The 25,696-nt window shown below is 36.2% G+C and overlaps 5 protein-coding genes and 1 pseudogene across 6 annotated transcripts; 2 read left to right on the forward strand and 4 right to left on the reverse strand.

The window, feature by feature from the left end:
• The first annotated feature begins 2,176 nt into the window (after positions 1-2,176).
• Positions 2,177-11,444, forward strand: LOC110746624 (transcriptional corepressor LEUNIG_HOMOLOG). The gene is made up of 18 exons (XM_088246507.1): positions 2,177-2,510; positions 2,681-2,739; positions 2,847-2,944; positions 3,190-3,299; positions 3,409-3,689; positions 3,776-3,851; positions 3,940-4,048; positions 4,792-4,841; positions 4,934-5,188; positions 5,484-5,558; positions 5,750-5,980; positions 6,632-6,770; positions 7,439-7,548; positions 8,963-9,112; positions 9,972-10,127; positions 10,219-10,335; positions 10,456-10,653; positions 11,019-11,444. Exons 2-18 carry the CDS (start codon positions 2,708-2,710, stop codon positions 11,160-11,162), a joined length of 2,331 nt encoding a protein of 776 aa, XP_088102633.1. The 5' UTR covers positions 2,177-2,510; positions 2,681-2,707; the 3' UTR covers positions 11,163-11,444.
• LOC148297095 (uncharacterized) lies at positions 6,914-7,353 on the reverse strand (annotated as a pseudogene).
• A 606-nt stretch (positions 11,445-12,050) lies between the features above and the next one.
• On the reverse strand, positions 12,051-13,455 carry LOC110746623 (uncharacterized). Its single transcript, XM_021946849.2, has one exon. The coding sequence runs from the start codon at positions 13,336-13,338 to the stop codon at positions 12,139-12,141; it is 1,200 nt and encodes a 399-aa protein (XP_021802541.2). The 5' UTR covers positions 13,339-13,455; the 3' UTR covers positions 12,051-12,138.
• A 1,363-nt stretch (positions 13,456-14,818) lies between these two features.
• LOC110745130 (transcription termination factor MTERF15, mitochondrial) lies at positions 14,819-16,220 on the reverse strand. Its single transcript, XM_021945214.2, has one exon. It carries the CDS (start codon positions 16,100-16,102, stop codon positions 14,903-14,905), a length of 1,200 nt encoding a protein of 399 aa, XP_021800906.2. The 5' UTR covers positions 16,103-16,220; the 3' UTR covers positions 14,819-14,902.
• Positions 16,221-16,890: 670 nt separating this feature from the next.
• On the reverse strand, positions 16,891-18,714 carry LOC110745131 (transcription termination factor MTERF15, mitochondrial-like). The gene has a single exon (XM_021945215.2). The coding sequence runs from the start codon at positions 18,488-18,490 to the stop codon at positions 17,291-17,293; it is 1,200 nt and encodes a 399-aa protein (XP_021800907.2). The 5' UTR covers positions 18,491-18,714; the 3' UTR covers positions 16,891-17,290.
• A 1,302-nt stretch (positions 18,715-20,016) lies between these two features.
• LOC110749743 (E3 ubiquitin-protein ligase PRT1-like) lies at positions 20,017-25,127 on the forward strand. Of its 2 annotated transcripts, none has more exons than XM_021949919.2 (7): positions 20,017-20,194; positions 20,780-20,808; positions 20,915-21,094; positions 22,262-22,633; positions 22,726-22,902; positions 23,800-23,915; positions 24,406-25,127. In XM_021949919.2, exons 1-7 carry the CDS (start codon positions 20,103-20,105, stop codon positions 24,808-24,810), a joined length of 1,371 nt encoding a protein of 456 aa, XP_021805611.1. In that variant the 5' UTR covers positions 20,017-20,102; the 3' UTR covers positions 24,811-25,127. The 2 variants fall into 2 exon arrangements, with proteins under 2 accessions (XP_021805611.1, XP_088103673.1); XM_088247547.1 differs by having other exon boundaries at positions 20,130-20,194; positions 20,780-20,836.
• Positions 25,128-25,696: the final 569 nt, after the last annotated feature.

Consider the following 25,696-nt stretch of genomic DNA (forward strand, 5'->3'; position numbering starts at 1 on the left):
TGGGGAGATTCAATTTCTTTTCTTCTTAGGTGGTAGCACCTAGTCTAGTGTGTGATTCAATTCAAAGGGGTTTTGTGGTGCCATTAATGGACCAACCAAACAATGTCCCGCCATCATTATACCTTCATACTCTCTCTCTCTCTCTCTCTCTCTCTCTCTCTCTCTCTCTCTCTCTCTCTCTCTCTCTCTCTCACGCGCGCGACACAAACATACATCTTCATACCTGATCCTCTGTCTCTCTCATATATCATTTTTAAAAACAAATTTGTGATAGTTATGAAATTGATCGCATCAAATAATTCAGTAAATTTCTAATCAGTTTGAAGAGTTTATATATCAACAATTATATATACATATATAACTAGTACAATAGTTTCTTCTTTGTTTATGAATAAAGTAGGAAGTCATTTTGATATATGCTTCATGCGTGCACAGAGACCTTTTTGTTGCATGTTTCATGAGTTGGTGATCAGATGCAACATAGAATATGAAGTTGATGGTAGGTACGTAACAACATACCTTTTAAGTCCAATATTATTTGTAAATACTGTACTGAAGTAGTCTTTCAATGTTCATGTTAACAGTTTATCTTAATTTTATACAGAGAAGGATGACGCTTGTAGAACTGTTAGAAAATTGCATTTTAGTTTATGCTTGAAACTTGAATATAATAGTGCGTACTCATATCCATATAGAGAACCATTTAGAGAAGAATGTGCATGTACTCATCCATAGGCTAGTAATAACTAGTATTAACACACACGCATCAAGAAACTAGTATTAACAAAGGAATAAGCATGTACGTCTATCGAGATGAGGTGAATGACCTTTTCCGTTGAACTAAAACTAGTGAAGACATTTCTCGTAGGGATCCCAGTACAGCTCAGCCTTGTAAAATTCTTTGAATTTCCCTTATTCTGCGAAATGATTATCCACAAAGTTTGGGTGCACCTTGTCCTTCAAGTAATCAATCTTCTGCATGATGTGTTTTTTTCCTCATTCAAGCGATATTGGGGGATTACGCATGATGTATATTATGTTTTGCTTACGTCTTATTAAAACTCAAATCGATTTCTACGTTTTTATGTACTTTTTATGTGCTTATAGTATTAGTTGTTTATTTATTCCAATATAATGTTTTTATCTATATAAATTCAGCTATAACAAAAAGCATAATATTAAAGATGATTAAAACTATTTAAACAATAAGATGAAAATTCATTTAAAAAGTTAATAGATGTTTTTTTTTGGTCACCAACTCTTTGGATTTTCATGGCAAAATGGGGCACCTTGACACATATTAAGCAACCAATGTTTCTACTAGGCGATTGAATCGCAAAATCAACCAAACCAAACTAATTGGCTTGATTTGGTTTGGTTTATTTATTTAAAATTTCACTTGCAAATCGACGTCCAATTTGGTTCATAGTTTCAAAATTCTAGAATGGGTGAATTCACGTCCGTCCAACTTGAATTGAACCGATCAACATAAATGCATAATATTCTAAAATTGGTGCCAAGGGGAGTCTCAAACTCTTAACCTCAAACTTGTGATTTCAACACCACACAACTAGAGTAACAAGCCTTGTTGTGATACAGTTGGGCGATTAATTGACGAAGGCTTTTCATCCCAACAAAATTTAATAAAAAATATCATTCTCATCCCACGCCTCCCTATTCTTCTTCTTTATAAGAGCATCTCCAATAGCAGTAGGCCACTCATGTGAGCCCAAATATCCCTCAAAATTCTTTCCCAAACTTTCTTTACTTCTGAAAGGCCCATTCTCTTAGCGCCCATGGACAAAGATATTTATCCTTGATCCAGATGGAGATACGAAGTCATTCCATTCCGGAATAATTAGGGAAAGGGGTACAATTCCTATTTATATTCTAGCATTTTAGGCAGACAAGAAATCAAAAGTCGTTTATGTCCGATCCATCCAACATGTGTCACTGCCATTTCCAGCTCCCAAACGGCTTTGATTGGGTCGCTTTCGTTTCCTAACTCTTTACCTGACCACCTTGTGATACGTCAAAATAAAAACAAGAGAAAATAAAAGCTAGAATTATACACGACTGTACCGTACAGAGCCCAAAACCAAAGCGGCCCAGGTTCGGGCTCCAAGGCTGAGGTTTGGAGAAAGCTAAAGAAGCTCGCTTCATTGACTTCACTGACACCAAAAAAACCAAAAAAAAAAAACAGAGAGAAAAGAAGCTCATCAGCTTCGGTTAAAGTTCAAATTGTTCTGATTTACAGCGTAAAACTTCCAAGTGTTGGAAGGAACTCCGTGTGCTTCGTGATCACAAACAATTGACAAAGCCTAACTCGTCGTGTCACGTCTTCTTGCTTAAATTCTCAAATCCCAATTACACAAGAGTTTTTAAATTCCCTCAATTTTCGTGTGCTATTACAAAATTGTGTGCTTGCTCGTGGAGTCAGCAGCGCATGCTTGATCAACGACGATCGTCCTTCTCTCATAGCCTCTGATCCAACAATTTCTTCTTCTCAGGTTGGTCCTGTCACTGCAATGCAGTTACAATTCAACAATCTCGCCAATTGTTTTTTATTTTTTGAAACCAGAAGTTAATTTTTCTTTTTTAAATTGCGATTATGTTCTTGGTAATGCAAATTTTGGATTTTGATTGCAAAGCTGAATTGGGTTTTCTTTGTTTTTGGCAGTTTGCCTTGTATAATTTCACCCACACAATGGCGCAGAGTAATTGGGAAGCAGATAAGATGTACATACTGTGATTTATTTATTAGTGAACTGTTACATGCTTTGATTATGTATTATGTATTTGTTAGTGGGTTTTTGCTAAATTTGGTTAATTTTCTTTGTCTATAGGCTTGATGTGTACATTTATGATTATTTAGTGAAGAAAGAATTGCATGCCACTGCTAAGTCTTTCATGAATGAAGGGAAGGTTGCACCGGATCCAGTAGGTAATGGACACTAAACAATAGCAAAGAATTTATTAGCTTCTTCTTTGTGCTTATAGTTACTTTGGTAATACTATTCAACTTGTTGAATTGGGCTAGATTAGATCCGTTTCGAATGTTCCTATTGTTTATGCTGCTCGCTTCCAATCAATTTGAGTAGCAATTTTTCATGCTTATTGAATTGGGACTCTAATAATACTGTCTTCACTTCAAGTTAACTGTAATTAATTATTACATATAATATGCAGCCATTGATGCTCCCGGGGGGTTTCTTTTTGAATGGTGGTCTGTGTTTTGGGACATTTTTATTGCGAGGACAAATGATAAACATTCTGAGGCCGCGGCAGCTTATATAGAGGTGACTGTTTCAATTTTAATGCTATAAATGTGGCCGCTAGGTTAATTGTGCTACTTATGCTGATGTTTTAACTGACCTCTTTATGCACTCCTATTTTCTTGATTTGCAGGCACAACAAAGTAAAGCAAAAGAGCAGCAACAGCTGCAAATGCAGCAGTTGCAACTAATGCGCCAAGCTCAGATGCAACGAAGGGATCCTAATCATCCTCCTCTTGGTGGTCCATTAAATTCAATAAGCTCTGAAGGAATGCTCGGGCAATCTACTGCTAGTGCACTGGCAGCAAAAATGTATGAGGAACGTGTGAAACACCCCAATCCAATTGACTCAGAGACATCCCAACCACTTCTTGATGCTAGAGTGGCCCTTCTGAAATCAACAAACCATCCTGGGTAAGCAACTGGAAGATCATATTTTCACAGTTTTCTGATATTTAGTTATTTTGGTGGTTTATTTTTCTTGGTATTTGCTAATACAGTCAGATGGTTCAAGGAAACCCCGGCAGTGTTAATGCGGCATTACAACAAATCCAGGCTCGAAGTCAACAGACCACAGTAACTACTTATACAACACTAATTGTACTGTTTTCTTCCTTTCCTTCTTTCTAATTTTAGTAAAGCTTTGCTTCTTCCTTGTCTGTAGGACATAAAGAGTGAAGTTAACATGGGCACTGCTCAGAGATCTTTGCCTATGGATTCTTCAATTTATGGGCAGGGAATGATGCAGTCAAAACCAGGAATGGGGAGTGCAGGTATGACTTCCTGGTTCTTAAAAGAATTTAAGAATCAAAATAGAGGCATAGAATTTTATGTTGTCTACGAGACAGGAGAAGGATTAAAAGCATCTTGATTTTGTTATGTTTGTTTATGCTCACTTTCCTACTTTCTTTGTTTCCTTCCACATCATTCCTAACACCAATCTACATTTTATGAGGTATAATTCAGATTAAATAATATTTCGACCTTTCTATTAGGTAAATGTCTTGTAATTTGAGAACGACCTTTCTATTTATGTCTCTCCTATACCTTAAAGTGTGATTATCTTTTATGCTATTGCATATTTGTTATGTCAAAGCTAAACTTTGTGATGAAAAAAAATATAGTTATGCTCAAAATGAGTTTACAGTTATAGACCATGCCCGCTGCAACCAAATTAAAAAAAAAAAATCAAAGAAGGAAAACGTTAAAATGCTATTCCGTGTAAAATTAAATGAATGTACCTACAGGGCCAGGTGACAGTTCCTCATCGCACTGTATATTAGGCTAGCGCCTTAGTTGGCATGCCTTGGTGCTCAAACATCCAATCTAGAAACAGTGTGGTGATGTAAGTGTTGAGCCCAGGAGTTCAGTAATGTTCTTTTGTTTGTGTCAAACTGGGTCACTATGCAATATGCTTGTGGAGATGCCTGAGAAGTCATATTTTTAAAATTTCCTATTAAATTTTCTAATTATTGTTAAAAGAATTATTTTTATTTTTTCTTTCTTTGGAATACAGGATTGAGCCCAGGAGTTGGTGGTCTTCCGTTGAAGGGTTGGCCTTTAACTGTGAGTTGTATTCTGAAGTTCATGTGTCTTAGGGTTTCATGTTGTAAATATGACTGGTCCGACGATTTTAACTGAGGCATGTGCCAATACAGGGAATTGACCAGATGCGGCCAGGTTTAGGTGCTCAAGTTCAAAAGCCTTTTCTGCAAGGTGCAACTCAATTTCAGCTTCTCTCGCAGCAACAACAACAGCTTTTAGCACAGGTTCAGGCACAAGGAAATGTTGGTAGCTCACCTATCTATGGAGATATGAGGGGATTTCCTAGGGGAAATTTAAATGCCAAAGATGGTCAGCCAATCACAAATAATGGATCTATAGGTTCTCCTATGCAGTCAACTTCATCGAAGGTAAGATGTCATTCACAAGCTTGCCAAGATTGGTCCTTCTTCTTGATTATAAATGCCATATCTTTCTATAGGTTATCCTATTCACTCATATGTTGAATATATAGGATTGCTGCTGCATAAGGTTTGGGTTTTCTTTGTATAGGTGTATAAAAGAACATCTCTAGGGCTAATGATTTATAAGTCATATGGTTGGTTAAGAGTAACTACTCTTTGTGATGATTTTTCCAGAACCTTTGGTGTGTTTAAAACAGACATAATGATGACGTTTCTCTTAATTTTGCTGTGTTTCAATCAGATAAACATGTCACAGTTGCAACACTCTTCTTCTCAACAACAACAAGATCCTTTGCAGCCTCAGCAAGTACAACAGGTTGTGCTTCCTTTTGTTGATACAGTGATGTCAAGTCCTTTATTTCCCCTTCACTGCTATAAGCTAAATTTTTTATTGAGAACACATGTTTGAATATTAATTCTGCCTGAGCTTTTCTATGAACCAAATTGATACTATACTAAACATATATATATTAGATTAATTACTAATGGCCGTTTATCATGTAATAGAATAGCCGCAAGAGGAAAGGGCCTTCGTCCTCTGGAGCTGCTAACAGTACTGGTACAGGAAATACAATTGGTCCTTCACCCAACTCTCAACCATCAACGCCATCCACCCATACCCCTGGAGACGGAGTTTCTATGGCTGGTAATTTGCCAAATGCCAGTACCGTTCCGAAAAGTATTATGATGTATGGCGCAGATGGAACTGGTGGCCTTGCATCTTCCACAAACCAGCTGGTACGTAAAATTTAGATATTTAACCTTCGTTATCTACAGATAGGAGGGTTAATCTGAATGCTCAGGACTCCATAAGACATGACATTCCTTGCAAGTAAAATAATTTGGATCAAAAAAAGCAATAATCTTCACCGTAGACATTTAATTGGAACAAGCAATTACTAATTACTTTCATACCTTTTCCAATAATATCTTGATTTAAAATCATGTGTGAAGGATGGAAAAGGGAAATTTGATGCTCCTGATTACTTGATTATGTTTATTAGCTGGGTCCATGTTTCAATGGATGTGGAATTGATAAAGGTGTTGTGTGTACAAAGTTACTAGCAAGACACCTATTTTCTTATCATCTGAGGTTTTTGAATCTCATATCTTTAAATATGCTATACTTTGTGTTTGACTGCAAAATTTTATCTCCGAAGTTCTCATTTCCCCACATATCCATTTTATTATCCATGCATACGTTATAAGTTATAACTATCTATACTTTTAACATCGTGTCCAATTGGAGTGCTTGAGATTAATGGCTCCAATCTGTGTCTGCTACCTGATTTAGCTAATGGGACCACTCTAGCAAATTGTGCTTGTTTCGAGACAGATTTTCCCCACTAAATTTAAAAAGTCTTTGTTGAATCATTTTTTCAATTGCAGGATGACATTGAACAATTCGGAGATGTTGGCTCCTTAGAAGATAATGTGGAATCCTTTTTATCACATGATGATGGAGATGGAAGGGATCTTTTTGGCACATTGAAACGGAACCCTGCACATTCTGCAGAAGCTTCAAAGGGTATAGATGATTTCATGTTTGAAAATGTTTTTTTTCCTAAATTTGTTAAATTTTCATTGATAGCATAGTCAAAGATGCATGATTCATGATATCCAAACAACTAATGGTATTAGCCTAAAAATATGGCAATCATGACTGCTCTTCTACCCGTCAATTGTCTCTAACAGCTTCTCCTTCGTCACCTTGTTGCCAAGGTGCATTTCATCATCCAAAGCATAGAGCTTGAACTTGAAACTAGGATCATGCATGGCAACTTGGGTCCATGCAACCCAGGAACCTTATTACAGAAGGAACCTATGACCATGTGTGTTTTTTATCCCAGCATTATCACCATCCACCTCCTCTTGGTTCCAGGGCATCAATATCCTGCACCGCAAGAGCAAGACTCTTTGTTACTTGGCAGATTGTACCATTTAGTGGTAGAGATTTTTTTCTTCCCTCGTTGACCTTCTAACGTGTACTTTCTGGGCAGTCTTCCTTCATGGTCTATTCCAGGTGATGTCAACCTGAATTCATTGCTGGCTGCCATATTTCTTGCTAATAAACTATTTTATGCCAAAACCCAAGAGACAATCTTGCTAAATTCATTGCAGCCAAGATTACTGCTATTAAGTAGAGTGTTAATTGATCAAACTGACTGCAGCAGTGACTTTTTCTCTTTAACTCAGGTTTTTCCTTCAGTGAAGTTGGTTCAATACGTAAAAGTAGTAGCAAAGTTGTCTGTTGTCATTTCTCTTCAGAGGGAAAACTGTTGGCCAGTGCTGGGCATGACAAGAAGGTATAATTCCCTCTAGGGAATGAATTACAATTTCTAAAGATACTGGGTGAACAATAATGCTAGAGACACGGACACCACATTTTTGCACCATATTGAAATACCAGATCATGTGGCAAATAATGCGTACATGCCATGTCAATTATTGATTTTCTCTCTTTGGATGCTGCTTGTACAAATCACTTGCCACATTATGTCGTATTGAAATGTGGTACAAAAATTTGGTCTGCCTAGTATTACTATATTATAATGTTGTAAAGTGTTTATTCATTTATGCTTCACATGAATGATGCTGTTACTAGTTACTACTGACTTGTATTATTTTGGTCCAGAAGATACTTCAGGAAATATGTTATGAATTAGTTCCAGGGAAAGCCATCCTGATTATTTATCTAAAACAAAGCATCTCTACTGATTGTTACACCCCATATTTGTGATAACATTTGAAGTTAACTCTGAATTAGTGGGGTGCATGTAAGAAAAAATAGATCGATCCCAGAATTCGCTGTATCCCTGAAGATCTCTTTACCAAAATGGTTAAATGGCTTTGGCGTATATGCATTGTCACTGGCTCTGTATGATTGCGATTTTATAAAGTTCTCCCAGAATGGCCTTTTTCCAGTTTCACATAGTATTTCCGACTGGAGGCAAGGCATTCATTTTACATAGTAAGATGTGTGTGATAATGTCTTATGGAGAAAATGCAGATCAATGGTAAAACACTTTTGATTGTGGGTTTAACTACCTGTGCAATCAAGGCAGGATTATTTGGGAAAGAAAACCCACATATACATGTATATATATATATATATATATATGTATACAGATTTTCTCCTATGCGGACGTCTGGAAGTTATTACTGTATGGATGCCATGTATTTTCTACTACCCCTCCCTCCTTTTCTCCCTGTTTACAATGGCATCGGCACAGTAATAACGTCCGAACGTCCGCATAGGAGAACTGATATATATGAGTAGAGAATCTGTGGTGTTCCTGATTCTTCCATGGTGCTATAGTTGCGCAAACCCAAATTGACCCTGTTTGATTTTGCCTTATCCACAATCAAATAATCAGAAGGTTTAAGAAATGGTGCAAAACAATTGTTGATTTATCAAATGCCCATGATCCAACTCAGGTGGCATTGGGGTTGGATGGGGAAGGGGTAGAGCCCAGGTTGAAGTCTTGTTGTAAGCTACATAATTGATTTACTAATTGGGTTTAGGTACTTCTTATCTGATAATTGTAACAGAACTGGTTTTAGATTGATGCTATTTTGAGATGGTCTGAAACTTTTACTTTGGAATTCAATAAATTAGTGACTTCAATTGATTCAAACAATCCTAAGTTATCCAAATTTCAATATTAATGAGAAAAGGAATGATGTGAATGATTTTCTTTCGTTTTTTCATGTCAGTAGGTTGTTGTCTGGAATATGGAAACACTGCAAACTGAAAGCACACCAGAGGAGCACTCCTTGATAATTACTGATGTTCGATTTAGACCAAATTCAACTCAGTTGGCAACTTCTTCATTTGACACAACTGTGCGACTTTGGGATGCTGCTGAAGTAAATTCTGTGCTTCCATTTCTGTTTCATTTTTAATGTTGCCAAATGCATTTTCCATAAACAATTTTTGGTTTCCCTTCCTCTGGTTTTGATTTATTCTCAATTAAATATCTGGACCCCGACTGAAATAATTATTCAAAATAGTTGGCAAGGCAACTTCTTCAATTTTTTATGCTTGTTCATGAATGCTTATTCTTTCTCAAAGGAATCATAGTTTTGTTACAATATAATGTTTGAGGTTGTCTAACTGGATAGTCTTATTGATGACATGCATTCTGACAATCTTGCTAGTTTGTAAAGTTCAATTTGAGGAGACTCAAGATTTTTTTAATATACTACGGAATTTAGGTAATGGTGTGATAAGGCGTAGGTTTAAAAGTTGTTAGATTTATATATTGTTTTGGCCCTTTATGTCCCAGGATAGTCAGCTAAGCATGATCGGTGTTATTTAAAGTGTAACATGAATGCTAAGAATGGATTTCACTTATTTGAACTTTCAAACATGATATGGTATATAAGATACTGTATATTTTACAGCATTGTCATTATAATCTACCTTCAGAGAGAGATATTTGACCTCTCTTTTGACTTCTGCTTTCATTATTTTATAGCTTCTACTTCTGTATATTTTGTATGTTATCAATGGCATCAGGTCCATTTTATGTGCTGGAATATCCGAACATAGTATGCATTAGGTGCTTGTATTTGACATGTGTAATCAAGAATTTCCTGACTTTCTTTTTCTTTATCACCAGTGAAGATTTTGGTCCGCATTTATAAAGGGCACTTATATTTAGTTTATTCCGTTCCACCCGTTTTATTATTTTGGGTTTCTAAAAGGTTGAGTTCATTTTTGCAGCCAAACTATTCTTTACAGACATATGCAGGGCATACCTCGCATGTAATGTCACTTGATTTCCATCCTAAGAAGAATGACCTTTTCTGCTCCTGTGATGCTAACAATGAGATTCGCTTTTGGAATATCAATCAGTATTCTTGCACTCGCGTTTCTAAGGTTAGTATTGGGACTCTCCTTTAGTTGTTTGAAGTTCTTGATTAATTTTTGTTTATTTTCTGTTCTAAATATCAGTCATTTAATGATCCAGGGAGGCTCAGCACAGGTGAGATTCCAGCCGAGAATTGGACAGTTTCTTGCTGCTGCATCTGGAAATGTTGTGTCTATATTTGATGCTGAGAGTGACAGGCAGACACATTCATTGCAGGTATGATTGGCAATTGTTAATTTCAATGAAACTTAAAGGTTTCATTAATCAATCAAGTCTGAAAAGTATGTTATGTTTTGATATATTACTGATCTGAAAGCACGATGTTTTGAATCTCAGGGTCACTCCACAGAGGTACACTCTCTTTGCTGGGATACAAATGGAGATTATTTGGCTTCTGTCAGTCAAGAATCTGTCAGAGTGTGGTCATTATCCTCTGGAGAGTGCATTCATGAACTCAGTCCCAGTGGAAACATGTTCCAAACTTGTGTTTTCCATCCAAGCTACTCCACTCTCTTGGTCATTGGAGGCTACCAGGTAAACTTTGCTTCGTTTTGGTGACGTGAAACGAAAAATTGGATTGCACACGAATTCTGTTACGTTTGAAATATTTAGAATATTATTTTCTCAGAACTGCCTGGTCAGTGGCCACTTAGAAATAAAAATCAACTCTTGTAGGTTGTTTGGCCACAATTTATTGCATCAAGACATCACATGGAAATAGAACAATTCCATAGTGATCTGTTGGCCAAATGCTATGTAAAATAGAGTGGACTTTCTTATCCTCTTCCAAATGCAACTTGAGAGAACATCCGTTCTGTAAACCATTGAGACTGAGTTTTCTTTTTCTGATGTATGTTCTAGGATGCTAATGCTGCTTTTTCCTTTAAATTTGCTTGCAGTCATTGGAGCTTTGGAACATGGCTGAGAATAAGTGTATGACCATTCAGGCTCATGAGGGTGTAATATCAGCTTTAGCACAGTCACCAGTCACGGGAATGGTCGCCTCTACCAGTCACGACAAATCCGTTAAAATCTGGAAATAAAGTTTGCTGATTTTTGCTTCAAATCCCCAGTTTCAAGTCTGCTGGCTCTTCATCTCATCAACTGAAGAGAAAGTCTGAATAAATTTTAAACACAGAAGATCATCATGTATTTAATTTGATTTCATATTTTTTATTGTTTATTCACCCTCCTTTCTTTTTCCTTTTTCCTTTACATGTAATAAGGTGATGGTTAAAGTTTACCTCAGTTAGAAGCAACTTATACACGTTATCCCAAATATGAAATGTTTGATTGGTTTAATGAAGCAACGACTTATGAGGCTATTTTAGGTGGAAATTATTGGCAAACCGGTTAAAATGTTAGTTGAATTGAAAAGGTTGTCTTCTTACCAAGTCTTACCAAGAAAGAGGGCTCTATATACCACAGGTTTTCTATGGTACAATAACTGCGGATAACCATTTTTTGCACCGTCGATCAATTGGCATGTACAGTACCTGTTGATCGGCAAGGCAAAAAGTGGTTATCACGCACTTGCGGTTACCCATGTCATAGAAAAACTGCTCTAACTACCATTTATATACATGCATACAATTTGGCATAGCTGCCAAACGATGTGTGATTTGATTCGATTTGATTTTCTCTGAGTAAAAACAAACAAACAAAGGACTTTTGGGGGTCGCAAAACCAAACAAATGACTTTAATCCAGCAAAATATGAATAACATGTTGGATTTGGTATTTTTTTAAAAAGGGCTCAACCAGATTTCGTTTAAGCCCGTCCCAACAATTCTAACTCACATTTTGATGAGGTTTTCAATATGGTCTAATTTATATTCCTGTAACCTGCACAATAGTTGATGAAAATGTAACTTTTATATTTATACCCTACACAGAAAAACCAATATGATAGAAATGTGGAACCAATGCCAATGCCATGAATGATGAAAGATATTTTGTTCATCTTTATCAAATAAATGAAACCTTAAGCACACAAAACTTTTAGTACAGTGCAGAAAGATCACACATCCTTGACATCCAATTTTAGATGATACACATCCCACAAAATAGGTAATTGGTTTATATATCTGGTCACAAACCTCTCCAAGAACTGATGCGGTGGAGGCAACAACACAGAAGACAAACTTAAGTCTTCATCTATCAACCCCTTCAACAACAAAACTTTAACAACTGAACATCTTGGAATAATTCTCTTCTCCAAACTGAAACACAAAACCAAAGGGTATGTGGCAATCACTCCTGAAGGATATCCCATCTTGTTCACCAAAAAATCCATTACCTCCATTATTTTCTTCTCAGACAGGGTCATGCACTGTGGATTCTTCCTGAATGCAGAGACCACATCATTATCAGACCAACCCCAACTCCGCTTGTAAATTTCACGGCTTCGATTCCATATAGACTTGCTGCTCTCCCCACACAATGCTCTTAGTGCTGTCACAAAAGTCGATTTCTTCAGATGAAATCCCATTGCCTTAACCTCTTCCACATCTGCAGCAAACCTTTCATGCTTGTGCATCAAGACCTGAGTGCTGTGAGCTAGCAACAGAGCAATGCATGGTTCGGACATACCCAATCTTCTCAAATGCTCAATATTGGGGACCACATTCTTTCTTCGATTTTCCAGGAAAAGCCTTGAGCTGCGCTTCAAAACAGAAACTACATTTTCCTCGGAAATCAGACTCCTGAGAAAATTATAAGTGGGTATAATCTGATTCTCCAAGCTTCTTAACAAAAGGTTGGGATTATAAGACAGAATGCTTGCAAGGTCTTCCCTTGAAGCTACAACAGAGCTAAAAAACTCAAGCTTGGGCGAAAGGATTTTCTCAGGATCAGTTACAAGAATAATAGGGCGTGACCTGACAACCTTTGAGATCTGGGTTTCAGAGAGTCCATGTTTGCTCAAAAGGGCCAAAACAGAGTCTGCTCCTTGTGAGGATTGCAACTCTACCCATTTGGATGATAAAATGGCGCCTTCTGGGGACAGCCCACATCTGTTTATGAGGTAAGCGACTGTGAAATTGTGTTGGTCTGCTGAGATTTTTGAGGTGATGGATCTGTGAAGTAGATGATTTTGAAGAGAAATGTGTGAGGGTTTTAGGTCTCCAACAAGAAATCTTTTAGCTGTGGAAGCAAGTGTACAAGAAACTATTGAATAGCCCAATCTGAGGGTGTTCAAGCTGTAGAGAGGTACCACCATGTTTGACCCTGCTTAGATGTTGATGACGATCAATTTCAAATTCTACTGGTCATTCTAAAACCCTAGGCAGCAGGGCGGTTTTGGGTCCGTGCCATATGCATAAGAAGACTTACATTTTTTGGGTTAATTACAATTTTAGTCGCGATTTGGATCGTAATCAATTTTGGTTACCGTAATTTTAATTTTTCTGATTTTGCATTTGTAATCAGTAACAAATCAGGTCCAAGCCTTTATTTCTGTCAATTGGGCAAGGACTTTATTGTCCTTTCATAAAAAAAGTTAAAAAGGTGGTGTTTAATATGAATTATAAGACAAAGAATGAAGCTTTCATATTAAAACTCCGACAAATCCCAAATATCTATAAATGGTAAACTTTGGGAAATACAGTGATCAATTTGGCTAAAATAATTTCTCAGTGACCAAAAAGGTATTTAACCCAAACAAAACCTACAGCTTACATCTAATGTGCCAAATAAACCGCTAAAATAACTTGCTTATGTTTTTCCCGGGAAAAAAAAAATACTGGCTTGGGTTATTAGTGTTAGAAAGACTCACTTATTTTTACATTCTTCAACACTAATATTCGTAAATGAGATTTTATGCAAAAACTAAAGATTATGATTGTTTACAGAACAAACCAAAGGGCTCTATGCCTCCCATTCCCGTTGCCAAAAGGGTTGAAATCTTCAAACTCAAGGCATGTTTTCAACTGAACAATTGTTGTCTACACTATTTTTACACATTACAAGAGCAAACCGATCAACCACATGTGTTTCCTGCGCAAATATTGCAGCTTTCAAGTTTCATACAAAAATTTAATTGCCGGTTTAACCAAGACTTGTTCAACATGTAGAGAGATCATCAAATGCAACTGATTCAGCAGCTATACAATTCTACCATGCACCTCACAGCTAGCAGATGCTTCCCTCTTTTCTGTTAAGAGTTCGTTTAATCAATACCAGTTGTGGTTAAGTTTAGTTAGAGTATCTGTTAAGATTGTACAGCTTGGTTAGCTAAGCTATCTGTGTATTGTAATCATTATTCAATAATGAATGAGAATATTCAGAAGTTTTCCATTGTTCTTCATGGTATCAGAGCCAATTGTCTTATGACTGGTTTATTCTGTGGGTTTCTTTCTCTTTCTCTCATTTTCTCACCTCCCAAACAGTCTTTTCTTCCTAATCTTCTTGTCTTTTGCTCATCAATGGTGGATTCTTCCTCTGATTCTCACTCTGCAACTTCATCTCCTGTTGTTAATCCTACACTTCTGTATCAATCACTTACTATCAAAAATGTCACGACCATGGTTCTGTATCAATCGCTTACAGTTCCAATTCACATTTTGATGAGGTTTCAATATGGTCTAATTTATATTCCTGTCACATTAGTGGATGAAAATGTAACTTCTTCACCCTACATAGGAAAACCGATATGAAAGAAAATGTGGAACGATTGAAAATGCTAAGAATGAAGAAAGATATTTTGTTCATGGGATTTCTTTTGATCATCTTTGTCAAGTAAATGAAACATTATGCACACAAAACTTTTAGTACAGAGCAAAAAATCACACATCCTTGACATCCAATTTTCCATGATACACATCCCACAATTGAGGTAATCGGTTGATATATCTGATCACAAACCTCTCCAAGAAGTGCTGCTCTTGAGGCAAAATCACATAAGCCAAACTGAAGTCTTCAACTATCAACCCCTTCAACACCAAAACTTTAACTACTGAACACCTTGGAATAATTCTCTTCTCCAAACTGAAACACAAAATCACAGGATATGTGGCAATCACTCTTGAAGGCCATCCCATCTTGTTCACCAAAAAATCCATTCCCTGCATTATTTTCTCCTCAGACAGAATCATGCATTGTGGATTCTTCCTGAAAGCAGAGATCACATCATCATCAGACCAACCCCAACTCCGCTTGTAAATTTCACGGCTTCGATTCCATATGGACTTACTGCTCTCTCCACACAATGCTCTTAGTGCCATCACAAAAGTTGATTTCTTCATATCAAATCCCATTGCCTTAACCTCTTCCACAGCTGCAGCAAACCTTTCATGCTTGTGTATCAAGACCTTAGTGTTGTGAGCTAGCAACAGAGCAATGCATGATTGGGGAATACCCAATTCCCTCAAAAGCTCAATATTGGGGGCCACATTCTTTCTTCGATTTTCCAGGAAAATCCATGAACTGCGCTTCAAAACAGCAACTACATTTTCCTCGGAAATCAGACTCCTGAGAAAATTATAAGCGGGTATAATCTGATTCTCCAAGCTTCTTGACAAAAGGTGGGGATTAAAACACAGAATTCTCGCAAGGTCTTCCCTTGAAACTCCAACAGAGCTGAAAAACTCAAGCTTGGGCAAAAGGGTTTTCTCAGGATCAGCTACAAGAATAGTTGGGCGTGACCTGACAAGCTTTGAGATCTGGGTTTCAGAGAGTCCATGGCTGCTCAAAAGGGCCAAAATAGAGTCTGCTCCTTGTGAGGATTGCAACTCTACATATTTGGATGATAAAATGGCGCCTTCTGGGGACAACCCACATGAGTTTATGAGGTAAGCGACTGTGAAATTGTGTTGGTTTGCTGAGATTTTTGAGGTGATGGGTCTGTGAAGTAGATGATTTTGAAGAGAAATGTGTGAGGGTTTTAGGCCTCCAACAAGAGATCTTTTAGTTGTGGAAGAAAATGTACAAGAAACTATTGAATAACCCAATCTGAGGGTGTTCAAGATGTAGAGAGGTACCACCATGTTTGACCCTGCTTAGATGCTGATGACGATCAATTTCTAATTCTACTGGTCATTCTAAAACCCTAGGCAGAAGGGGCTTTTGGGTCCGCGCGTGCGATATGCTTAAGAAGACTTTTAGGGTTGTATTCAATCAATACTTTTATAGAAAATTAAGGACTTTCAGAGAATTAAAAAGTTAGAGGGTATTCAATTAAGATATTTTAAAGAGTTTATCAAAGTATAGTGGTATTCAATTGTGACTTTTAAAAAGTCTTTAAAAGTTTGGTTGTATCCAAAAAATTAATAACTTTTAAAGAGTTTGTTAAGTAAATAACTTTTATGTACTTTTAAGCCTAATTGTTAACACCAAAAGTCTTGCTAATTTCCTAATGACTTTAAACTCTTCAACAAAACGTTTTAAACTTTTAAAAAGTTTTTGTCTCTCTCCTATCTTCACTCTGCATAATCGTTGTCACCAAAGGCCACTCACCCACACACTCCATCTTCTTTCCTGGGTGAACTCTCTTCACTACATAAAAATTCCCCTCAAACCAATATGGGAGTTCTCTTCAATATGTGAGACACAAAAATCTTTATATTTTTTAATTTATACTGAAAACCCAAATGGCACCAAGGAACACAGTGAAATAGCAGCATATGCATACACTACAACCTTCATACTGCATAATTAAGGACTCTTCACAATATTCAGAAGTTTTACATTGTTCTTCATGGTATCAGAGCCAATTGTCTTACAACTGGTTGATTCTGTGATTTTCTCTCCTTCTCTCATTTTCTCACCTCCCAAACAGTCTTTTCTTCCTAATTTTCTTGTCTTTTCATCAATGGCGGATTCTTCCTCTGATTCTCACTCTGCAACTTCATCTCCTGTTGCTAATCCTACTCTTCTGTATCAATTGCTTACAATAAAAAATGTCGCGACCATGTTTCTCTATCAATCGCTTACAATTCCAATTCATAATTTGATGAGGTTTTCAATATGGTCAAATTTATATTCCTGTCACATTAGTGGATGAAAATGTAACTTGTTTACCCTACGTAGGAAAACCAATATGGAAGAAAATGTTGAACCAATGAAAATGCCAAGCAAGAATGATGAAAGATATTTTGTTCATGGGATTTCTTTTGATCATCTTTGTCGAGTAAATGAAACATTAAGCTGCAAAACTTTTAGTATAGTGCAAAAAATCACACATCCTTGACATCCAATTTTCGATGATACACATCCGACAACATAGGTAATTGGTTGATATATCTGGTCACAAACCTCTCCAAGAAGTGCTGCTCTTGAGGCAAAATCACATAAGCCAAACTGAAGTCTTCAACTATCAACCCCTTCAACACCAAAACTTTAACAACTGAACACCTTGGAATAATTCTCTTCTCCAAACTGAAACACAAAATCACAGGATATGTGGCAATCACTCTTGAAGGCCATCCCATCTTGTTCACTAAAAAATCCATTACCTGCATTATTTTCTTCTCAGACAGAATCATGCACCCTGGAATCTTCCTGAAAGCAGAGATCACATCATCATCAGACCAACCCCAACTCAGCCTGTAAATTTCGCGACTTCGATTCCATATGAACTTACTGCTCTCCCCACACAATGCTTTTAGTGCCATCACACAAGTTGATTTCTTCATATCAAATCCCATTGCTTTAACCTCTTCCACAGCTGCAGCAAAATTTTCATGCTTGTGCATCAAGACCTGAGTGTTGTGAGCTAACAACAGAGCAATGCATGATTGGGGCATACCCAATTCTCTCAAAAGCTCAATATTGGGCAGCACACTCTTTCTGCGATTTTCCAGGAAAATCCATGAGCTGCGCTTCAAAACAGCAACTACATTTTCCTCGGTAATCAGACTCCTGAGAAATTTATAAGCGGGTATAATCTGATTCTCCAAGCTTCTTAACAAAAGGTGGGGATTAAAACACAGAATTCTTGCAAGGTCTTGCCTTGAAACTACAACAGAGCTGAAAAACTCAAGCTTGGGCAAAAGGGTTTTCTCAGGATCAGCTACTAGAATAGCAGGGCGTGACCTGACAACCTTTGAGATCTGGGTTTTAGAGAGTCCATGGTTGCTCAAAAGGGCCAAAACAGAGTCTGCCCCTTGTGAGGATTGCAACTCTACCCATTTGGATGATGAAATTGCGTGTTCTGGGGACAACCCACATGAGTTTATGAGGTAAGCGACTGTGAAATTGTGTTGGTCTGCTGAGACTTTTGAGGTGATGGGTCTGTGAAGTAAATGATTTTGAAGAGAAATATGAGAGGGTTTTAGATCTCCAACTAGAAATCTTTTAGTTGTGGAAGCAAATGTACAAGAAACTATTGAATAACCCAATCTGAGGATGTAGAGGCTGTAGAGAGGTACCACCATGTTTGTCCCCTCCCTGCACGGATGTTGATGATGATCAATTACTAGTTCTACTGGTCATTCTAAAACCCTAGCAGCGGGGTTTTGGGTCCGTGCGATATACTGAATAAGGGGCAGAGTAAACATCAACATGTATTAAGGAGTAATTAATTGAGCACATAGAGGTTCTCTCAAAAAAATTAAAAATTAAAAATTTAGCAGACAGGGGTAAATAATTGGGCATATATATTAGACGAAATTTACCTACCCTATATCAAGAAAGAGTGTATTTACAACTTTACTCGGTTACACATTGTTTCTTTTTACACATTACAAGAGCAAGAAATCAACCACATGTCTTTCCTGCGCAAGTATTGCAGCGTGCAAGTCTAATTGCCCGTTAAATAAGACTTGTTCAACTCACTGATCATTGTGAACTCAAAATCAAGTGTAAAAAACAGAAAAGCGAAGAAGAAACACAAAGAAATAAATACCTTCCAATTCTTCTTCAAGTAGAATCAGTCTTGTTTTTCAATGTATTTTTTTGCAAATTATAAATAAATTATTGAACTGTCAGCGTCTGGTTTCATAAACTTGTCTAATCTAAACAGTTTTCTTTGTTTGCTGAACAACATTATCTGTTTGACTTTGAAAACCCAACAGCACAAGAAAACTTCTTCCTTGCATTAATATAAAACTATATATCTTTGAGCCACCACATATTTCAAACGATTAACTCATCATCATTTAATAAAGATACCAATCATTGCAAGACAATAACATTTTCAGGCTAATTCAACTTTGACACGTACAAGTCATATCGAGAAAAGGATAATTAAACACACTTCGTATGCATATATAAATACTCTTAACTACTTGACATCGAGTTCATATCTATAATCACTTTATCCTTTTTTTACCATTCATATTTAATCGTCCCATGCCAGCAACATCACAGGTAGAATTACTTCATTTCTTTTTAAACTAGAAGAATGATTATTTGAGCTATCCAACTTTTATTTGTCTTTAAAAAGTTTCAATTTTTCTTTTTAACCAACTTGTTTACCATGTGATGCAGGTTGCACAGTCCTTAGCACATGTTATGGAATTTGAGGACCATAGTTGGCCACTTGACAGGCCTACAACCACATGAACTTCAATGGAGTTGTCACTCCACAAGAACATAAAATTATTCCCTTCTATTCTTAATTGTCCAATTGCTTGCAATTCTTAATTTTTATCTCCAAGTTGAGACCTCTTATGCATAATGCATTATATATTTTCATTTTGTACATCATAATTGGTGCCTTAAAGAATTTTTGTTGGATATAAATTCGTATTTTTTTTAATTTTTTTTAATCATTTGCATTTTATTTTATTTATTTATTTGGACTTAACTGAAAATTTGGAAAATTGAAATCATGGTGATCAAAATTATTTTCGACCCTAATTATAGTGACCAAAATGTTATTTTACTGATAATAATATTGAAAAATAAGAATAGTAATAATAGTAATAATAAATAATAATAATTAGATGGATAATTTCTATTTGTGGGTCGAGGCGCTCCATAAACCGCCACTGAAATTTTTGTTAAAAGAATCATCCTTCTCCCGCAGTCTGAGATTTATTCGAAATGGAAGACAATAAAACCCTAATAAAACAACAACCGCAACCAGAGCTTGAAGCCGACGAATTCCGAGAAGAGTTCAAATGCTGTGTTTGCCTGTCCGTGGTTTCTTTCTTTTCTTTTTTCCTTTTTATATATCTATTTCTTCAATTTTTGCAACATCAAAATCCATTTAGCCCTCTTTTTTTTCTCGAGTTGCATAATTTGTTTATTTAATTCACTGCTTGCTGTTTGGATTACAATTGTTGGAGCTTGAAATTTGGGTTTGCTGTTTCTCTCTGTCTCACTTTCTTTTCTGAGAATTGAATTTTTGTTGTTTGGTTTAGCACATTATGAACAATTCTCCATGCTTTTATTACAATCTCAAGAAGAACTATAGGCAATTTCAATGTACGTATTAATTCTTTAGCAGAATTAACTAAATAATAAGAAAAAGCTAAGAATTTATTTCAAAACAGAAGGGCATGTGTACTAATCAAACAAAGAGTATTGTTCACATCTAATAGCCATGACTCAATATGATTCTTATTGTTGTGCATATATTAAACTAGCATCAATACACATATTAGTATAAAATGAGGTTAAATTGTTCCACCTGCTGATTTATTTTTCCGTTGAATTAACTTTTTTTACCTTTTATTTCTGGTAACTACATGTCTAAAGGCGATTCCTTTACTTTGCAGGGATCTTCTTTACAAGCCAGTTGTATTAGGTGATAAATCGTGCCGTTGTATTTTGAAGTATATGTTTCACTCACTTGGAATTAGCAGCAATGAATATCTAGTTACCCCTTTCTGAAGACTTTATGATGTTTGCAGGCTGCGGCCACATTTCATGTTTCTGGTGTGTCTTCAATGCCATGAATGCTGTTCGTGAGTCCTATTGTGCAGTTTGTCGGCGCCCATATAATCATTTTCCTAGTATCTGTCAGTTGCTGCATTTCTTACTCCAGAAGTTGTATCCTGAAGCATATAAGCAACGGGAAAAACAAGTGAGAGGTGAGCTTTACTGAACTGCTTTAACATTTATTGGGTTGATTTGCTTACCACTTTAAATGAGTTATCTATGCTTACAACTTAGTTATTTCCACCGATAAACTCACTCTCCTTTTGAAAACTTATGTCTTCCTAGAAACTAGTGTTTCCATGTGCACACATCCTTTTTCCAATGTAAAGACAATGTGATTAAATAATGAAGTTCAAGATTCTTAGACATATGGTGCACATGTATATGAGTGGTTACATGAGTACTCTTATATTAGCATCTTCGTTGGTTCTTCAGAGTGTAGCTAATGACTTGTAAGGAGTTCTTGTGATACCTTGTAAAATAGGACTCCTTAGTCAGATGTTATGAGCTAAATGGTTTTCTATGAACCTACAGGGAATATATGCGGTCAGAAAAAAGAAAGCAATAAATTTGTTTTGCACCAAAGCTCTGAAAAAATCACGATTCCAACCAATGGAATTACCTCTATGCCTTGGAGAGTGGAAGCCATATTGCATGAGATTGACTAGATTTTATGGAATATGATACTTTGCAAGCGCAAAGCAGTTTTTTTTTTTCTTTCTATGCCTTGGAGAGTAGAAGCCATATTGCATGAGATTGACTAGATTTTATGGAATATGATACTTTGCAAGCGCAAAGCAGTTTGTTTTTTCTTTTTAAATCAAAATTGTGCATGTATGCCTCTTTTGGCTCCTTTTAGACTGTACTGCCATAGATGTGTTTGTAAGTAATCCTTTTTTCCGGAAATTGATATGACTGTATCCAGTAAGACAAAATGTCTCAAGATTTTGTTGGAGTGCAAGAATGGTTAGATAACGAATTTGAAAGTATTATGAATAAATTCACAATAAGAGTTTAAGGATTGTTAGGTTACCCTCAAAGAATGGTTTTGTTTGCTAATGTGAGGTCTAGGTGGAGTGTGGATTTTGAAGTGTTACTTTGCCTCACCTTTTTCTGTATTATTTGGTTCCTTTGTTTTGAGGTAACGCTTAAAACACTGATGTTTTGATTGATGTCATATTAAATTCGACATTCTCAATGTTCTCACTTTTTTCGGAAGCATGTGTGAGTGACTTGTATGGCAGTTGCAATCTCATGACATATGACATAGTGTTTCCTTCATAAATAATTCACTGTCTCATCTTCCTTGGCTGTTCCAGAAGAAGAAGAGGAATTTGGTTACTTCTCACCTCAATTTGATAATCCATTATCTGGATCACATCCTACTGAGGAGTCAAATATTCTGGACAATGTTCAGTCAAAGAACTCTGAAAGTTGTTCGTCTGGGGTAGGAGGATCTCCTTCATTTGTAAATTCACCAGAAACTACGTTAGATGATGAAGCTAATAGTAAAAGGCCTACAACATCTTTAAAGAATGTTGAAGCTACTGGAAATGCAGCCATCAAAGAAGACTGTTTGCATGATTGTGGTCCTGAAAATGGAACTCACAATAAGGTTTCTGTTTCTGATCTACTGTGTGCTGCATGCAAGAACCTGCTCTTTCAACCTGTTGTTCTCAATTGTGGCCATGGTAACCTACATCACTTTAACTGTTATGTTGAACATAAAAGTCAGAGGAATGCTCATGCCAATATAAACTAATTCAAAATCTCTTTTGTGCAGTATATTGTAAATCCTGTATCAACATCCCAGTTGATGGAGTTTCTAGGTGTCAGATTTGTCAAAGCATGCATCCGAATGGATTCCCTAGTGTTTGCTTAATTTTAGAACATTTCTTGGAGGAGCAATATCCTGAAATATATGCACAGAGACGATCATCTTCAATAAAACAAGCTGATTGTGAGTATGAGAGTCATAAGAACTTTTATGATTTTAGTGCTTTTATTCTGCTTCAGATTTTTATAATATTCGTATCATTATCTAGGATTGGATCATGTATTATGCCTCAGAAATTAATATTGTTTTAATGATCGTTTATCTTCAAAACTTGCCTTGCCTGAGCTATATAACTGGAAAAGAAATTGTAAAATATCTTCTTTGAGATTCAAAATTCAGATTGAACATCATTCATGTCCACTATTTTCTCCTAAAACTAAACCTCTGGTTGTACCAGTTCAAAGATTCGAATTTCTTGGTTATACAGCCATCTATTGTATTCTAAAACTAAACCCTATTGTTTGTGCCATTTTTCCTTTTTCTCCAGTTCTTCCTCTTTGAATATCTTTGATTGTAATATTAGGATCTAATGTTTCCTTAATTACTTCAGGCTTTGTTCACTGTAGTTTGTGTCGAAGTCGTAACCCACTTCTTTGCCTTTTCTTATGTTGTACTTCAGTTATGCGAGACATAATTAGTCATACTGCCGATATTTTGGTTTTGTACTACTGATGTTTCCAGTACTTTTTTTTATGCATTTTTTATTTAGATTATTATAAATAAACCCAATCCTAGACATGTATTTATAAAAAAACCCACACACTATTTAAACATAGAAACACACCCAAAATCAACCCCAAAATCAACAATTGTATATTTTTTGGGTGTGTTTATAAATGGGTTTTGAGTGTGTGTAATGATGGGTTTTGGGTGTGTTTATAAAGTGTTTTGGGTGTTGGGTTTTTTTATAATTTCAGCCCCTATTTTGGGTGTTTTAGTGAAACTCCCTTTTTTATTTTAGTTGTTTTTCGCTGTCTTGTTTCTGGTGCTCATATGAGATTAACTTGATTTCACATTCAGTGCATGCTCGTCAACGTGCTGGCCAGCCAGTGTCAACGCTTTCTGATGATTACTTATCCGGCTGGTCTGGGGTCGGGCAGCATGTTCATTTTGGAATTGGTTGTGATTGCTGTGGGGTAATATCCTTTGTCCCTGTCTACTTATCAAATTTCCATTTAAGAATAAGGGCCAAGGGGTTGCTTAATTGGTGATGAGCTTTCTCTAACAAGACAATGGACCTAACTCAATTTGCATAAAGAATTTTGGAATAAATTTATTGATAATTAAATTAATAAAACTACCATGTGGTTTTTTTTGGCATTCTTTTATTAGATCCACTCTTCTAATTTCACCTGTATCCCACACTTCTACTTACTAGATCTGCACTCCTTTTCCTAAGCAAATGGAGGCAAATTCTTTAAAGATTTAAATGAGTATCAGAGCACAGGACACCAGTGGACACAACTGTTGTATTGATAAAGTGTTCGCCATAAATAATATAATAATAAACTAATGGAAGCGCCTTGCAAATCATAATAGGAATTGCCCTACAAATCATAGAGTAAGCTAAGAACTGCTTGTGTTAATTTTTTATTAGTGACTGGTATACCGCTATGCTCTTTGCAGATGTCTCCAATTATTGGGGAGAGGTACAAATGTAAAGACTGCATGGAGAAAATGGGTTTTGACCTATGTGGAGCATGCTATAATGCTCCTTTTAAGATCCCTGGACGATTCAATCAGCAACATAAACCAGAGCACGTGCTTGAGCTTGTACCACCACCGATAATACATATGCAAATGCTTGCCTACGAGTCAGATGAAGATGGTGCCGAATTTCAGGACAACCTAGATAATATCCCTGCCGCTCCCATTCCACAAGATCCAGAAAATGGCCCTAACAATGTGCAAAATGTTTATCCTGCTTTTGTAATGTCAGTTGATAACTTAGATCCAGATGATGATTCTGATGGCGGTGCTTCACCAGATGTGATTCAAGAATGCGAAGGTACCAACCAGCCTAGAAACTAACTATTTTCAAATTCTTGTTAGATACATTTACCCAAAACAACGAATCATGTGTCAAATTTTTATGGTTTGATTTTGTTGAATGAGAAATGCATGAAGAATTTAGGTTACTTTTTCTGTGAGGATGAGGCTTTTCACTCCCATCAATATTCAGCAAATAGATTAGAGATACCAATAGCCAACACCTTGGCATTTTTTTTCTTTTGGGTCAAGAACAGTTGCATTATTCTTTTCATGTTCACCTTTGTTGCAAAATAAAGAGGTGAACTTTGTAGATCTCAAAGGTACTTTGTCATATCAATTGATTGTATTTGATTAAATTCCCTGCATTATATTTTTTCGGTTGATCATGTCGTTGCACCAATATATATGTAACCAAGTTGTAACTTGTACACATCAGAATGTTGTGGCTTCAATTACGGACTCTGTTTACAGTTGTTTGTCAGTTCATTTTGGTTGGCTTCTTAATCGTGATTTGTTTGACATTAATTTCCCAAAATTTCAATGATTGACTTGTTGACATGTACTTTGGCTTTATAAACATTGGGAGAGTCATTTGTGTCTGTCTATTATAACAAGAAAGAGCTTGAACATGTTTGTTTATGTTGTTTTATCAATTCTCTAATAAGTTAGAAGCTTCTCTATCTGTGAATTGTGATTGTTGGATAAAATTTAGGTTACTAAAAATGATATTACAAAATTACCCTCTAAAATCTCTCTTGCTGTATTTTTCTTTTTTTCTTTTTTTGCTTTAATGGTTAGGGTTTGGACTGATTCTCTTTATGTCCTGATGTAAATGGTCTCATCTAATTTGTTTGTTTTAGATTTTAAATAATTAATCTGTAATTTAGGTTTATGAAAGGAAATTATATATATGAGTCGACTTGGG

This window comes from Prunus avium, chromosome 1, assembly GCF_965620075.1.
Source record: "Prunus avium chromosome 1, drPruAviu1.hap1.1, whole genome shotgun sequence".
In the NCBI taxonomy this organism is placed as follows: Eukaryota; Viridiplantae; Streptophyta; class Magnoliopsida; order Rosales; family Rosaceae; genus Prunus; species Prunus avium.